Source organism: Plasmodium gaboni, chromosome 3, assembly GCF_001602025.1.
Source record: "Plasmodium gaboni strain SY75 chromosome 3, whole genome shotgun sequence".
Lineage (NCBI taxonomy): Eukaryota > Apicomplexa > Aconoidasida > Haemosporida > Plasmodiidae > Plasmodium > Plasmodium gaboni.
In genome coordinates, this window is record NC_031483.1 from 322,021 (window position 1) to 338,463 (window position 16,443).

Consider the following 16,443-nt stretch of genomic DNA (forward strand, 5'->3'; position numbering starts at 1 on the left):
GACAACCTCCATTGTGATGACAACATCCATTTATATCATTTAAAAAGAAAATTACAAAATAAAAAAAAATGTGCTGGTAAAAATAATTTATTTGAATATTTTTCTGACCATGAGTTTTTTGGAACACCTAGATATATTAATAATGAAGAGGATCATGATGATGAAAAAAAAAAAATAAATAAAAATAATAACAATAATAATAATAATAAAATTATAAAACATATATATGATAACACAAAAAATAATATATTTGATGAAAAGAACAAAGAAAATCTTTCTTCTTGTGATTACATTCGCATGTGTCCTAATGAATATTTTTCTGAAGATATTTATAATAGTAATAATAATAATATACGTTTAAACAAATACAATAATATTTATAAAGAGAAAAAAAAAATGTATGATAATAGTGTTTTAAAAAAATATAGTTATAATAAATATTATGATAATTCAAATAATTCATTGAAAAGAAAATTTATAGATTTTTCTAATTGTAAGGAGAACGAAATATATTGTATGGTATGTAAAAATATGAATACAAATGTTATTATGAAAAAAAAAGGAAACAATGAATGGTATCATATTTGTTGTTTATATTATAATAATATTACAAGAAATAATTGTATATATCATATATATGTAGAACATTTTTTTTTTAATCATTATAATGAAGATTATTTTGTAAATATGTATGGCAGTTTAAAATATATTAATGAGATTATTATAAAAAAAATAAAAGATGAATTATTAAAAAATTATAATATTATCACACATAGTCATTTCTTTAATTTTCTTATGAATCCATATTATTATAATTTAACATTGAAACAAATCAAAAATTTAATTATTTCAAATTTTATTCTAAATAATAATACTCTCTATTCGAATTTCCAGTCTATATCATATCAGTCATTGATTAATAATCATAGACTAAGCTTAGATGACAGAAGAAGTGTCTCCCCTACTGATCAGAATGATTTACATAGAGGAAGCATAAATAATGTGCTGAATTATAAACATGATGATAAAAAGGGTAGTGTTGATAATAATAATGATAAGAATGATGATGATGATTATGATGATGATGATTATGATGATGATTATGATGATAGTGATGCTAGTTATAATAACAGTGATTCTAGTTACAACAACAGTGATGTTAATCATAATAAGAGCGATTCTAGTTATAATAAGAGTGATTCTAGTTATAGGAACAACCAAACTTCGAATAAATTATCAGGTGATGATACACTTTTAAAAGATAAGAAAAAAAGATCCACATTAAAAAAAGAAGACACAGTGAAGTGTCATCAAAATATAAATACACAAGAAAAAGAGAAATCATCAAAAATGTATTGTATGAACACTAATAATTGTAGTGTAGTTAAAGAAAAGAATTATTTTGTAAGAGATTATATGCATATTATAAACAATCTTAGTGATAATGAAATGAATATAAATTTAATGAAATCATCAGGATATAATAACTTATTTAAAGATATCGAACATTGTATACATAAAAGAGATTTTATTAACTTAAATATTTTAAAACATATTAAAGAAAAAATTATACATGTTTTAAAAAATAATAATAAACAAGTCTGTGTTTTTTGTAATAAATCGACTGGAATAAAAACCAAATGTATGTTTCCTTCTTGTTCTACATATTTTCATATATATTGTTATTATAATAAATATATGCAGTGTATGAAGAAAAAAAAAAACGACCTTCAAAGTGCTAGCCAAAAAAAAAATAGAAAGAATCAGCGCTCAGCATCTATGAAAAGAAAAGGAGCAGAAGGAAAAGAAAAGAAAAAAGAAAAGGTTACTAAGAGAAGTAACAAATATGATGACAGTGTATATGAAAGTGAGGAGAAAAAAAATAATGTCGACAACAAAAGTAAAAGTGACAATAAAATGAATAATAATAATAATAATAATGATGATGATAATAATGATAATGATTGTTTGGAAGAGAAAAATGAAGGAGAAAATGTAATAAAAAAAAGAAAGAGAAACAAACGCGCACGTAATAATAATGACGATACATCTTCTATAGTAATGTCAAATAAAGAAACCTCTAGACAAAAAAAAAAAAATAAATGTGCAAATGATAATAGTGACCAAGAAAAGGATACACCTAGTAAGACTAATAATAGATCTAAAAGAAATAAAGGAAAAAAAGATGAAGAAATGAGTAATATAAATGATGATAATATAAATAATAAAATAAATGATAATAATAACACTAATAACAGTTGTCATAAGGATGACAATGAACAAAATAAAGACCAACAAAAAAATAATTGCAATAAAAATAGAAACACTAAAAGAAATAGAAAAAGTATTAATGATAAAGAAATAAATGATACATTGAATAATAAAAATAATGATACTGATAAAAAATTAAATAAATATAATTTTTTAATGGAATATCAAAAAATTATTGCTTCTGATAAAATAACAAGTAGTACACATAATAATATGAAAGATGTGAAAGATATGAAAGATGTGAAAGATATAAAAGATATGAAAGATATGAAAGATATAAAAGATATGAAAGATATGAAAGATATGAAAGATATAAAAGATATGAAAGATATAAAAGATATAAATGACAAAGGTGACACGCAACAGGACGTATGCCCAAGTGATGATAAAAATATAAATAATGACATAAAAAAAAAAACGCTAAAACTAAAAACGGATCAGGTATTTAATCCTCTAGCTGATTCGTCCTCCTCATCTACAGATTGTAACAAAAATTATAAAAAGAAAGAAAAGGGCGTGAAAAAAATTGGATGGAATGTCAAAAATATAAAACTCCACAACAACAATAATAATAATAATAATAAATATAATTGTCACAATATTATTAACAGTAATAATATTGAACAAGAAGATAACAAAATTAAAAGTAAAGGTAATCATAAAAAAAATGAAAAAAATACGAATAATTATAATGAAGATGATATTTATTATGATAACGATTTTTCTTCTATCTCTTCTTTATTATCATCATCCTTGTCAACAAATAATGATGTAGATTCATCTTATTTATATAATAATTCTTTATGTGATTCATCTTCCATGTTTTCAAATGACGAATGTTTTTCATTATGTTATTCTTCAGTATCTTCTTCATATGAATATGATGATATAAATAATATTAATTTAAAAAATAAAATTAAATTAAATAATTTATCATCATCATGTAAAAACAAATTAAATAATAATAAAGGTCATAATTATAATCATAGTCGTGATCCTAGTTGTAGTAGTAGAAGCTTTGGGGGGTCCATATGTAATACATCTGATAATATAAGCGAATCTGAGATAACCAATAATTTGAGCTTTTCATCTGACAAGTCAGATAATTATTGTTCATCTATTTCAGATCATGAAATAGAAAGGGATGTAACTATATATAGAAATACGTATCATAGAATCATTAATAGATGGAAAGATGCAAAAAAAAATACTGGCACTAAAAAAAAAGACGTGAGTAATAAGAAAGGTCAGAATAAAAACAAAATAAATGATAACAAAAATAAAATAAATGATAATAAAAACAAAATATGTGATAATAAAAACAAAATATGTGATAATAATAATAATGAAATACATGATAGTAAAAACAAAATATGTGATAATAATAATAATGAAATACATGATAGTAAAAACAAAATATGTGATAATAATAATGAAATAAATGATAATAAAGATTCTTCGACAGATGTGCCTTTTGAAAGTATTGACCATCTAATAGAAAAAGAAGAAATAGACAACATTTTAAACACCTTAGGGTTATATACTTATAATTTAAAAAATAATAATAATAATAATGTATATATGAAGACAATAAAATTGACCTTGTGTTGTGCCCATAGTAATGAGCATGATGCTAAAGCTGTTATGAATATTAAGTTAAATACTTTGAATAATAAAAAATATAATAATATAAATTGTATTTTTTATCATTATTATAACTCCTTTTTACATTCCTTATTTTATTCAGATGAATATATTCAGCTTATAAGAAAAGAAGAATATTTAGATTATGTTCAGAAGGAAAAAATGAAAAGAGCTAAATATTTGCATAAAGAAAATAATAATAATAATAATAATAATAATAATTATGTAGACCAATTAATAAATGAGGATAACAAAAAAAGAAAAATAAATAATTTATCTATTAATGAGAATACAAACAATTTGAGTGATCATAATAAAGAACCTAAGAAAAAAAAAAACAAGTCAAATGAGACACATATAAACGATGATACTAAGAAAATGGAAACCAATACAAATAAAATAAATAATGACGAACAGAAAGATACAAATGGTGATAATATTATAGAAGAAGAAAAAAAAGAAGACGTATGTAAAAGTAATAATATTATAAGTAAGGTATTTCATTTTTTTGAAAAGAAAAATAATAATATAAAAAAAAATGAGCATAAAAAAGAAAACAATGAAAAAAATGATAAGATGAATGAAGATAATATGGTATTACAAAATAAAAGAGATGATAATATAAATGAATCAAAAGAAAACAACAACAACAATAATAATAACAACAACAATAATAACAACAACAATAATAACAACAATAATAATAATAATAATAATAATAATAGTGTGCTGTCTTGTAATAGTCCTGACAAAACGAGTGATAAACATATAGAACCCACATCAGAAGAGGAAGGTAATTCTTATAATGATGAAATGAATGAAAAAGAAATAAAAATATTTTCTAAATACATAGATAAAATAATTGAAAATGTAGAAACGAAATGTATCATGAAAAATAATGTTTGTGATGGTATTTATTATTTAATTAGACAAGAGGATGGTTTGAATATTTGTCAGAAGGTTAATAACAATATGATAAAAAAAAAAATGAAACAAGAAAAATATAATAAAAAAACAAAACAAAATAAAAATAAAAATAATTATGATAGTAATATATTTAATAATATAAATATTTTGAATAATCTTCCTATTGATATACAAAAAAGAAATTATATTAATACAAATATTATTAACAATAATATTATGAATATTAATAATAATAATATTAATAATAATAGTAATAATAATCATAATAGTAATCATATAAATCTAAGCGATTTAAAGAAAAAAATTAATATTAATAAATATACCTACTTATTTTATCGTCTACCATTATTCTTATTTGGAGATAAATATATTAATGATATAGATGATGTCAAAAGTATATATACTATTAGAAATTTTTTTAATCAGAATAATGATCTTACAAATACATCCAAGAATATTATGTATGTTATAGATTTATTGAAAAAATATAACACGAACAATAATGTTTTAAAAAAAAATAATATGATCATGCCACAAAAAAATTATATTTGCAAAAAAAAAGAACAATGTGATGACATTGAAAAAAATACTCATGTATTATTTAATGATATTGTAGTCGATCCCTCAACGCCACCTTTAGAAACAACAAATACAAATCCATTGAGTGATAATAATATTTTATGTCATGATAATATTATTGCTAAATGTTGTAATACTGAGACAAATGAATTACACGAGCATATAAATCATAATATTCTTAATGATGATAATTGTCATAATAATGCCATAAAGGAGAACAACCAACAAATGGAACCTAAAGATACTAATCCTAATGAAGAAAAGGTTATTTTAGAATTGGCAACTCAAAGGAGTGAAGAAAGAATCGAAGACCGTGATGAGGAAGATGGTAAGAGCGCTGAGGATACTCGCTTTGTAGATATAGAAACAAAAGTGGTAGACATGGATCCCAAAGTGGTGGATATAGAAACGAAAGTGATAGATGTAGAACCCAAAGTGGGAGATATAAACCACAAGGTGGTAGATATAAACCACAAGGTGGTAGATGTAGAACCCAAAGTGGGAGATATAAACCACAAGGTTGTAGATATAAACAACAAGGTTGTAGATGTAGATCCCAAAGTGGGAGATATAAACCACAAGGTTGTAGATATTAACCACCAAATGGTTGATGATGTCCAAACTGTGGGTACATCAAATAATACGCCTACTATTAACGATTGCATGAAAATAAAAAAAGTGAAAAAGAACAAAAAATGTCAAACGCTTGTTCAAGAAAACGGTTTGTCTTGTTACGCTAATAAGAATGTGAATGTAATATTTTCATTATTTGATAATGGGAATAATTGTTATTTATTAATATATGAATCTGAAAAAGATAATAAGAAGAAGAGTGGGAAGAATAAATCAATAAAAACAAAAAAGGATTATAATAATATAGATTATTTTTTTAAAGATTTGTATCACAAAATACATGAGATTAATTTTAATGAGGGTTCTTATAAAATATTAAAAGATATATTTTTTAGTATGATGTATAATATGAATAATATGAAGAATGGAGGTATGCAGTATTTAAACAGAATGAATAGACCGAGTTATAGTAGTAAGATGATGAGCAGAGGTAGTATTAATATGAATAATATAAATAATAATATGAATAATAATATGAATAATTATAATAGTAATAATTTTCAATATAATGAAGAAATAAATTATATAAAATTTAATGAGACGATATTAAATAAAAATACATTAAATAATTTATTAAAAAATTTTAGTTGTTTAAATATATCTAAGAGTGCTAATATAAAGTTAGTAAATATAGTAGAACTAAGTTATTATGATTATATATTTTTGAAGACACATAAAATATTTTTTTCAAAAAAAGGAGTAAAAATATATGATCATAGTAATAATTTATTTAACTTTCAAGACAATATAAATGAGTCTGTTGAGAAGAATAATAAAGAAACAAAAGAAAAAGGTTTAAAGAAAAAATTTAGATATTTATCATTAAAATTAAAAAAGATATTAATATCTCATTGTGAAGGAACAATAAGTGGGAACCCTAACAACAAAAGTAAAAATATGAAAACTAAAAGTAACAACAACAAAAACAATAATAACAATAATAATAATAATAATAATAATAATGCTATTAATAATATGTTGAATGTAAGAGGACTTGCTTTAAATAATAAAAATAATGATATGGGTAATATTTTAATGACATGTAAAAAGAATAATATAATAAAAAATGAAACATTAAATATGGTAACAAATAAAGGGTTATTATGTTTAAATGGTGAAGGTGATCAATTACGTTTTCAGACACCCCTAGATATTAATACAAATAGAAAATGTGTAGACAAAAATAATAGTATATCTCGTGGCATTATAAATAAAAATAACATGAATAGTATGAATAGTAATATATTTAATATACGACATTTTAATGAACAAAATGGTAATTCCATTTTATATAATGATACAAATATTTTAAATAACATGAAGGATTTTTTTAAACGTGGAGAAGAAAACTGTGTAGATGATATAAATGAATTCTATAATAAAATTGGAACAAGTGATCAAAAAAAAAATACCTTGAATAAAAATATGAAATATAAAAATTCCTTAACAAAAAATGTAAAAAAAAATTTATATTCTAAAAAGAAAGGAAAAACCAAAAAAGGAAATACGAATAAATATAATATGCATATAAAAACAACTTCTTTATTATCATCATCATCATTACCAGCATCATATATGAATACAATAAATATATTAAATAATAATAATAATATATCAAATAATAATAATAATATATTAATATTACTTATGAATGAATATATATTAAATAAAGATAATGATATTAATAATTATAATATAAAAGAATATTTAAATGAAATATTAAATAAATATAATAAATTTAATTTTTATGAAAATAATTTTGATATAGTGAAATATAATACTTTCGTTGATAAAAAAATTGTACCTTCTGTTTCTTCTTTTAGTGTATTTGATATTTATAAGTTATTTTTTTTTGATCATAAAGAATTGGAAAAAATAAATAATGAACAAGACAAAATGAAATATATAAACGATGTTTTATTTAATAAAAATGCATTATTAAATTTTAGAAATTTTATAATGAAAAAAAAACATATAGACTATGTAAAAAAAAGTTTCAATTATAAAAATTTTATAGATATTTCTAATTCATATCTTATAGATATACATCATATTCTATCCTTTGAAAAAAATAAAAAAATATTTTTTAAAAAAATTAACAACCACAGAAATGCACAGGAAATAGAAACTATAATACATACAAATAAAAAGAGTAATATATTATGTGATGACAACAAAAAGGAACAAGACATTTGTAATAATGTAACGAAAGGGGGTAATAATAATAATATAAATCATGATAATAATATTAATCATAATAATAATATTATAAATCATAATAATAATATTATAAATCATAATAATATTATAAATCATAATACTACTCATGTGCAGAATAATTATTTGAACGAAATAGATATGAAGAAGAAAAAAAAAATGTCTTTTAAAAATGAACATATAGATATGAAGAACAATGTTGATAATAATAAGAATGGAAGTGATTATATAACAAATAATATAAACAAAATAAATCAAATAAATAATGTGCCAAATAATAGTTGTAGTGATGCTACTGCGTATATACAATTTGATACACATAATGATATCTCAACAACACAACCTTATGACACCACAAATAGTTGTACTAGCCATGTTGATAATACATGTAGTACAGATAAAATGAAAGCACATGATGTGCATGTTAAAAAAGAAAATGTAAATACAAATGATCTTCAAGATGTGAAGGAAGATAATGATAAAACTGTAAAAAATGACCTAACAAGCAATATTATTTTTTATAATAATAATTATTATAATAATTATCATTCTTGTTTTAATATAATAAACCAAAATGTTCAGAATCCATATGGGAATTTGTTTGATAATCAAAATAAATATGAAGATGAAAATTTTGATCTTCTAATTGATAAGAATTACACTAACCTAAAAAATTTATATGACCATATAAATGATGAAATTGTTAAGAATAAAATTTATTTAATTAGTAATATTATAGAAGAAAACCATACATACAATATTTCTGATATGCCTGTCTATATCAATTTTGTTTACTATAAATATTCTTGTGTAACCAACTGGGTATATCTAGTCAATAATTTAAAAGATAGTTTTCTCAAGGAAGAAATATTCTTTAGAAAATATGATGTGGAAAGAAATGCAGATATGAACGATAAGGAAGATAATAAACATGAAACAATCAAAGATAAAGGAAGTGACATAATAAAAGAAAAGGAAGAAAATGTCATAAATAAAGACCATGTGGATGACAAAGGAAGTGATATAAAGAAAAAGGACCATATAGAACAAAATACAAATCAAACAAATGAACATAATGAAGAAGTAAAAAGTGTAATAAAAACATCATGTCATGATAAATGTATTAGTCATGATAATAAATCGTTAGATAACTTAGAACTATCTAAAAATAAAAAAGAAACAAATTTAAAAACTGAGAACGAGATCAGATTGGATGCTCCATCAGTTCATATTGTAGATAAAACAAATGAAACAAATAAGAATAATAATATTATAAAAACACAAGAAAAAAGTGATGAAAACAAAAAAAAAGATGATAATAATAGTAACAATAATAATAATAATAATAAAAAGATAGAATCTGAGAGTATAGAAAAAACAAGCAACAATATGTGCAGTGTATGCTTTAATATACAAGATGGAAATATTAATATTTTATATAAATGTATGAAATGCAATATATATGTTCATAAATATTGCTATGGCATATATCCTAAAAACAAAAGTGAAGATTTTTTATGTGATAGATGTGTGTTTAATAAATATGTAAAAAAATTATTATCAAATGATGATATTAATAATAATAAAAGTTCTACAACAAATATAAAAAAAAAAAAAAAAAATAATAAGGGAAATAATAATCATAATAATTCAACATCTTTGAAGAATCAAGCACATCTTTTATTATCATCGGAAAATAATATTATAATAAAAAATGACATCAACAATAATAATGGTAATATTTTGAATGCATGTGGTGATAATTCAAATAGTGTAATACCACTTGATAATAATACGAATGCAGATATAATAACATGTCTTAATAATAACACTTTGAATGAAAATATAAATAATTTATTTTTTAATTATTGTTGTATATGTAAAAAATCAGGAGGGGCCCTAAAGAAAACCACATCAAAAACATTTGTGCATCTATTCTGTGTTATCTTTTTTATTTCAAATGTGTTCTGTCATAATATATATAATATGAATTATTGGAACGTCTATCAGCTGAAGGATTATGAACAGATGTGTGATATATGTCATAAGAGGGGTGCTGTCATACAGTGTTCTTATAACCACGAGAAATTAAAAGGTGGAGATGAAAAGGGTGGAGATGAAAAGGGTGGAGATAAAAAGAGTGGAGATAAAAAGAGTGGAGATAAAAAGAGTGGAGATAAAAAGAGTGGAGATAAAAAGAGTGGAGATAAAAAGAGTGTAGATGACAAATGTGGAGATGTCAAATGTGGGGATAACAAATCTGTAGATGACAAATGTACTAATCAAATAGATATTAGAAAAAATATGAAGTGTAAAAAATATTATCATCCACTCTGTGCTTATTTAGAAGGATATTATATGGATGTTGAAGTACATGACGATCAATATATTAAAACATTTTTTTATGATAATTGTTTTTCACATATAGATATAAATACATATTGTAATGATCATATCCCAGTGAATTCTTATCAAGATAGAAACATTATAAAAGAAAAAAGAAATAAGTGTTATGAAAGTAATAATATATCATATATGTTGCAAATATATAATAATCATAATACGATGATTAACAAATAATAAATAAAAAAAATAAACATAAGCATATGTGACATAATTATTATGAGGCTATTTTTTTTTTTTTTTTTTTTTTCCTTTTTTTAAATATACATTCAACATATTATAAGTATATAATATTACTTTTTAATTTTTTTTTACACCTTTTGTCTTAAAATATATATGTTTTATTTTTTTTGAATATTTTTAAAAACAAAAACTTTATAAAAATAACATTTTTAATGATTCAATTTTAATACATAAATAAATGAATATATATATATATATATAAAAGTGTGTGATAATTCTTAAAATAAATAATATTTTAAACACATATATACATGATATATAATATGTATGTATGTATAAATTTTTTTTTTTTTTTTTTTTTTTTTTTTTAAATGAAGCTGATCTATTTATATATAATTACACTTACATGAACGCTCAAAATTTTAAGACACTCAACAATCTTGTAAATAAAAAGAAATAACATGAAAATAAAACCATATATATATATATATATATTTAATATTATGCATAATTTTCCAGAATATTATTTTTCTACACCTTTTATTTTATTATCCTTATCTCATAACATGTTTGGAAGCAACTTAAAAAAAAAAAAATACAAGAATATCTTGTGTATGTTGAACATTTAAAATTTTTTTTTTTTTTTTTTTTTTTCTACGTTTAAGTGCACAATAATATTAAAAAAACAACAAAAAGGAAATTGTAATAAAAACAAAACTGAAGGAATATAATATATATATATATATTATATATATGATGTATGTATATATTTTAATTTTTTTCTTTTTATTTTCCTACATATATATATTTTTACATATAAATAAAAATATATATATATATATATATATATATATAATATCATATAATACACAAAAAAAAATAACCGTGTTTTTTTTTTTTTTTTTTTTTTTTTTTTCATGCCATTGAAAATTATAATATATATATATTATTATATCCCTTTTTATAAACACTTAATGTTCTGATATTGTACTCATAATCTAATACAATTATATTTTATTATCTATATGCGTAATATTATAAGATATAAAATATAAAATAATAAAAACATTTATTTTGTGCAGCTCATATTTATATATATTTTATGTATAGGCATTACATATATATATATAATATATATAATATTTATTTATTTATTATTATAACATGGATCTATATATATCAAAAGAAAGGAAAAATATAAACATAAATATAAATAAATACATATATATATATATATATATATATATATTAGCATTTATAAAATCCTTATAATTTTTTTCTTAATTTTTTTAAATATATCCTTCTTCATAAGATTGTACTTTTTTTATATCAACGTAACTATAAAAAATAAATATAAACTAACATATTAAATGAAGGGGCCCTCGCTGCAAAAGTGGGAAAAAAATATATTTATAAAATAATATATATAATAATAATTATTAATATAAGTACAAAAAAAATTGTTAACGAAAAAAATATTACATTGAAATTTATATTTTATCGTTAATATTATATATATATATATATATATTTTTAAATTATAAAATATAAATTTCAATTTAATATATTTTTTTTCTTTTTTTAAACTTACACGTATAAAAAGAATCAACATTAGAATTTTATCAATATAATTATAAATATATTTATAAAATAAATAAATTCCATATAAATGCAGAATAACAAAACAATGGATAATTATAATTGTAGAAGTTTTAAAAAGGAAGAATATTATAAGAATTATTACTATAACCAGGATCATTATATGATCAATAATAATTTATATAATAAATATAATTCATATGATGAGGAATATACATACAACAAAAGTAGTAATAAAAAGAATTCATCATATACTTATTATAGTAAAGAAAGTATTGGACATAAAAAAAAAAAACCCAGTTTTTTAAAATCACAATATGCTAATAATATGATACCATCTAATAATACAAAATTAAATAATATACTTGAAAAAAATAATCATAATAAAATGAATTATGATTATATTTTAACAAGAAATAAAAAAAAAAGAACCAGCATCGAAAAAAATAACAAACATAATGATAATATGATAGGTGATGTTTATTATAAAATTGCGTATTATTTAAAAAAAAATAGGAAATATATGCAAAGCATATTAAAAAAAAATTATGTCATTAAAATTTATCTAGTCAGACATATGGAAGCTTTACATAATAGAGAAGTAATAAAAAATTCAACGATATCTAGAGATATGATTTATAGAAATAAAGACTTTTTTGATTGCAAAGCTAGTGAAGAAGGAAAAATAAAATCTGAACAACTCAAGTCCAAAGATAATAAACTTTATCAAAAACTTATCAAGTTGTATAATGAATCTATGCATGATAAGGACGAACATACAAGTGACATTAACATGAACCAACAAAAACATAATGCTAAACATAAAAATTATAATAACAATAATATTAATCATAATAATAATACTTTACATATTAATCATAATAGTAATACGCTCCATATTAATCATAGTTATAGTAATCATCGCAGTAATGAACATGACAAAGGAGCCTTCGAAAAAAATAACAATTTTGTTATTATTACTTCACCTTTAAGAAGATGTCTTGAAACGACAAAACACTTTCTGAATTTTAAAAAAAATATTATAGTTTATGAAGCTGTAAGAGAAACTGCTGGAAACTATTATAGTGATCAAAGATCCAAAACGTCAGATGTTAAAAAATTCTGTGATCAGAATTTTGAAGATTATGAACTTATTTGCTTCGGTGAAACAGACACATTATCAGGAAACAAATATAGAGAAACCTCTGAACAAGTCTATTGCAGATGTTTACAATTCTTAAAATTAATCCATGCATTAGCTATTAATTATTTTGCTTCATTAGAAAAAATGAATCAACCAGAAGAAATAAATAATAAAAATTATGAAAATATGAATTCGAAAACATATACTAATGATGCTATTTCTGAAAATGTTGAAAATGAAAAAGCTTGCTCAGCTAGCCAAAATGATAATTTTTTTGAAAATAGCCTGAACAATTCAGGTAAAATAAATGAGAAAAAAAAAAAGGCTGAAAAGCAAGATGATAATGAAAAAAAGGAATTTGATGAGAATATTATAATAAAAGAGGAGTATGAAGAAGTGACAGTGGAAAGTAATAAAGATGTTAATGATGATGATGATGATGAAATGTTGAATGATTTAAGTACAAAAAAAATAAATAAAATAAACAAAAATAATAATAGTAATAGTTGTTGTGTTAATAATAGCATATCAAACAGTTCCGATTGTGATAAAAATGTTGAGAATGTAAAAGAAAGGAAAAATAAGAAACATGTTTATAATGTTGTGATGGTTTCTCATAGTTCATTTATTGTTCATATGTTAGCTTTATTAGATTATTTAGATTTAGATTTTCGAGGATTAAATAATTGTGATATTAGAAAAATAAGTATTCCATTGACTCATTCCTTTTTATTTTATAATAATATAACTAATTTACAAATTGCACGTCCCTTATCAATAAATAATATTCCTATAAGTTATATGAATAAAAATAGAACATTAAAAAAAGCTTATAAAGATAAATATATATATACAATAAATAGTTATACAGAATTCGATGAGCTAATATGTTCACACCCATGCACAGTAATTATATATCAATATGATATGCTTATAAAAAATGAGAAGAATAAAAAATATTTAGACATGGTGCAAAGGTTTATTGATAAGAGTAATAATTATTATAACAACTCGAATGAAGAAAAAAAAAAGAATGTTTATTCAAATGGTTTATATAAAAATTATGTTTTAAGAAATAAGTCCTTAGGGCGCAATGTGTTAATATATGATGGTAGTGAGTATATTATATATGTTCCAGAAAAACGTTCATGGGAAATAAATAAAAAAGGATATATAGTTGGTCAGAATATTATTCTTGTAGTATTGCCAGATGTAGAATCTAAAATTATAAATAAGGATAATCTTGATGAAGAGGAGAATATATCTATGAAAACAAAAAATAAAGAACAAAATGAAAATTATAAAAAAGGATCTCATTATTTAAAAAATGTAATAGACGTTATAAACAATTATGATAATATACAAGATCTAATAAAATCATCTGATTTTTGGATTACTTTAAAAGAAAATATAAAAAATATAGATATAGCTACTTTTCAAAAATTTTTGATTGAAAAATATAATACAATTATAAAAAATGAAATGGATGTATGTTATGTAGATATTATTGGATGTATTGAGAATAAAGAATTTATGAAAAAAAATGAAAAAAAATGTAATGGATATTTGAAAATATTGAAAGAAAAATATGAAAAAAATAGTGATATAAATTTTGAAGAGGAATGTAAATATATTAATGAAAATTTTATAGAAGAAATATTTAACTCTGATTATTCTTTAGTAAATTCAGAAATAAAAAATGAAAAACACAAATCAAGTGATAAGTACAACAATAATAATAATAATAATAATAATAATAATAATAATAATAGTTATATACAAAATAATGACTTGGTTGAAGAAAATATAATTAGAAGAAAATTTATTTACATACCAAAAAAAGATAGTAACAATATAAAAATTCAACCCAATATAAAAGGAACATATAAAAATGAAAAACAAAATAAAAGTTTTCTTCAAGAAAATATTAACTTATTAAAATCATTTCCACAATCTATTCAAAATTTAAGTGTGGAAATGTTTTATCGTGATAATTATTTTTATTTTCATTGTTTAAATAAGTATATTAAAAGTAAAAACAAAATTGAAGGATTAATTATATGTAAACTATTGGCATATCTTGATCTTTTAAGAACATATAATACTCCTCAGATGAATAAAACATATCAAAGATTAATTCATATAGAACAAAAAATTGATAACAATACTAAAGGGGTAGGAGAAACACTTAATACATATTCATGTGACATTAATCCTGTGCTTGCTAATAATACTTCTTATTATGGAGAAGGACCAAAAAAATATAAGACCATTCATTCAATACCAGGCAAGAAAATTATAAAAAAAAAAAAAAAAAATATATATATATATAATAAATGAACGTATGAATAATTTTTTAGGGAAATGTTCAATAATTTCAAAGTGTGCATATATATATATATATATAAATATATATATATTTTATATACATTTATGTGTTTATATTTTTTATATTTATTTATTTTTTTTTATTTTTTTAGGAAGGAAAAAAAGTGTGGTTGATGATTTGAACTTTTTGAGATATAATATTCTTACCGTAGCTGGAGGTGCCGAGAACGTTTACATTTTGAATGTTTTAAAATGATTATTTTATATGAATGATTTTTTTTTTTTTTTTTTTTTATTATTATATTATTTAATTTTTTTCTTTTAAAAAGTTGATACATAAACACATAAATGTATATATTATATATATATATATATATGTGTGTATATATGTATGATTATTTTTTTGATATATATTTTTTTCATATTGAAAAGAGGGCTTTACAATTTTTTTTAACAGTAATATATAAAATAATGTATAATATATATATATATATATATATATTATATATATATAT

General features: G+C 20.8%; 2 protein-coding genes across 2 annotated transcripts; both read left to right on the forward strand.

Moving 5' to 3' along the window:
* Positions 1–10,851, forward strand: PGSY75_0310200 (putative phd finger protein; the record flags this gene model as incomplete). Its single annotated transcript, XM_018783957.1, has 1 exon — positions 1–10,851. A coding segment is annotated over one exon (10,851 nt), but the record flags the coding sequence as incomplete, so codon positions are not given.
* A 1,675-nt stretch (positions 10,852–12,526) lies between these two features.
* On the forward strand, positions 12,527–16,184 carry PGSY75_0310300 (putative phosphoglycerate mutase; the record flags this gene model as incomplete). Its single annotated transcript, XM_018783958.1, has 2 exons — positions 12,527–15,887; positions 16,081–16,184. The coding sequence occupies 2 exons, from the start codon at positions 12,527–12,529 to the stop codon at positions 16,182–16,184; spliced, it is 3,465 nt and encodes a 1,154-aa protein (XP_018643541.1).
* Between the last annotated feature and the right edge of the window lie 259 nt (positions 16,185–16,443).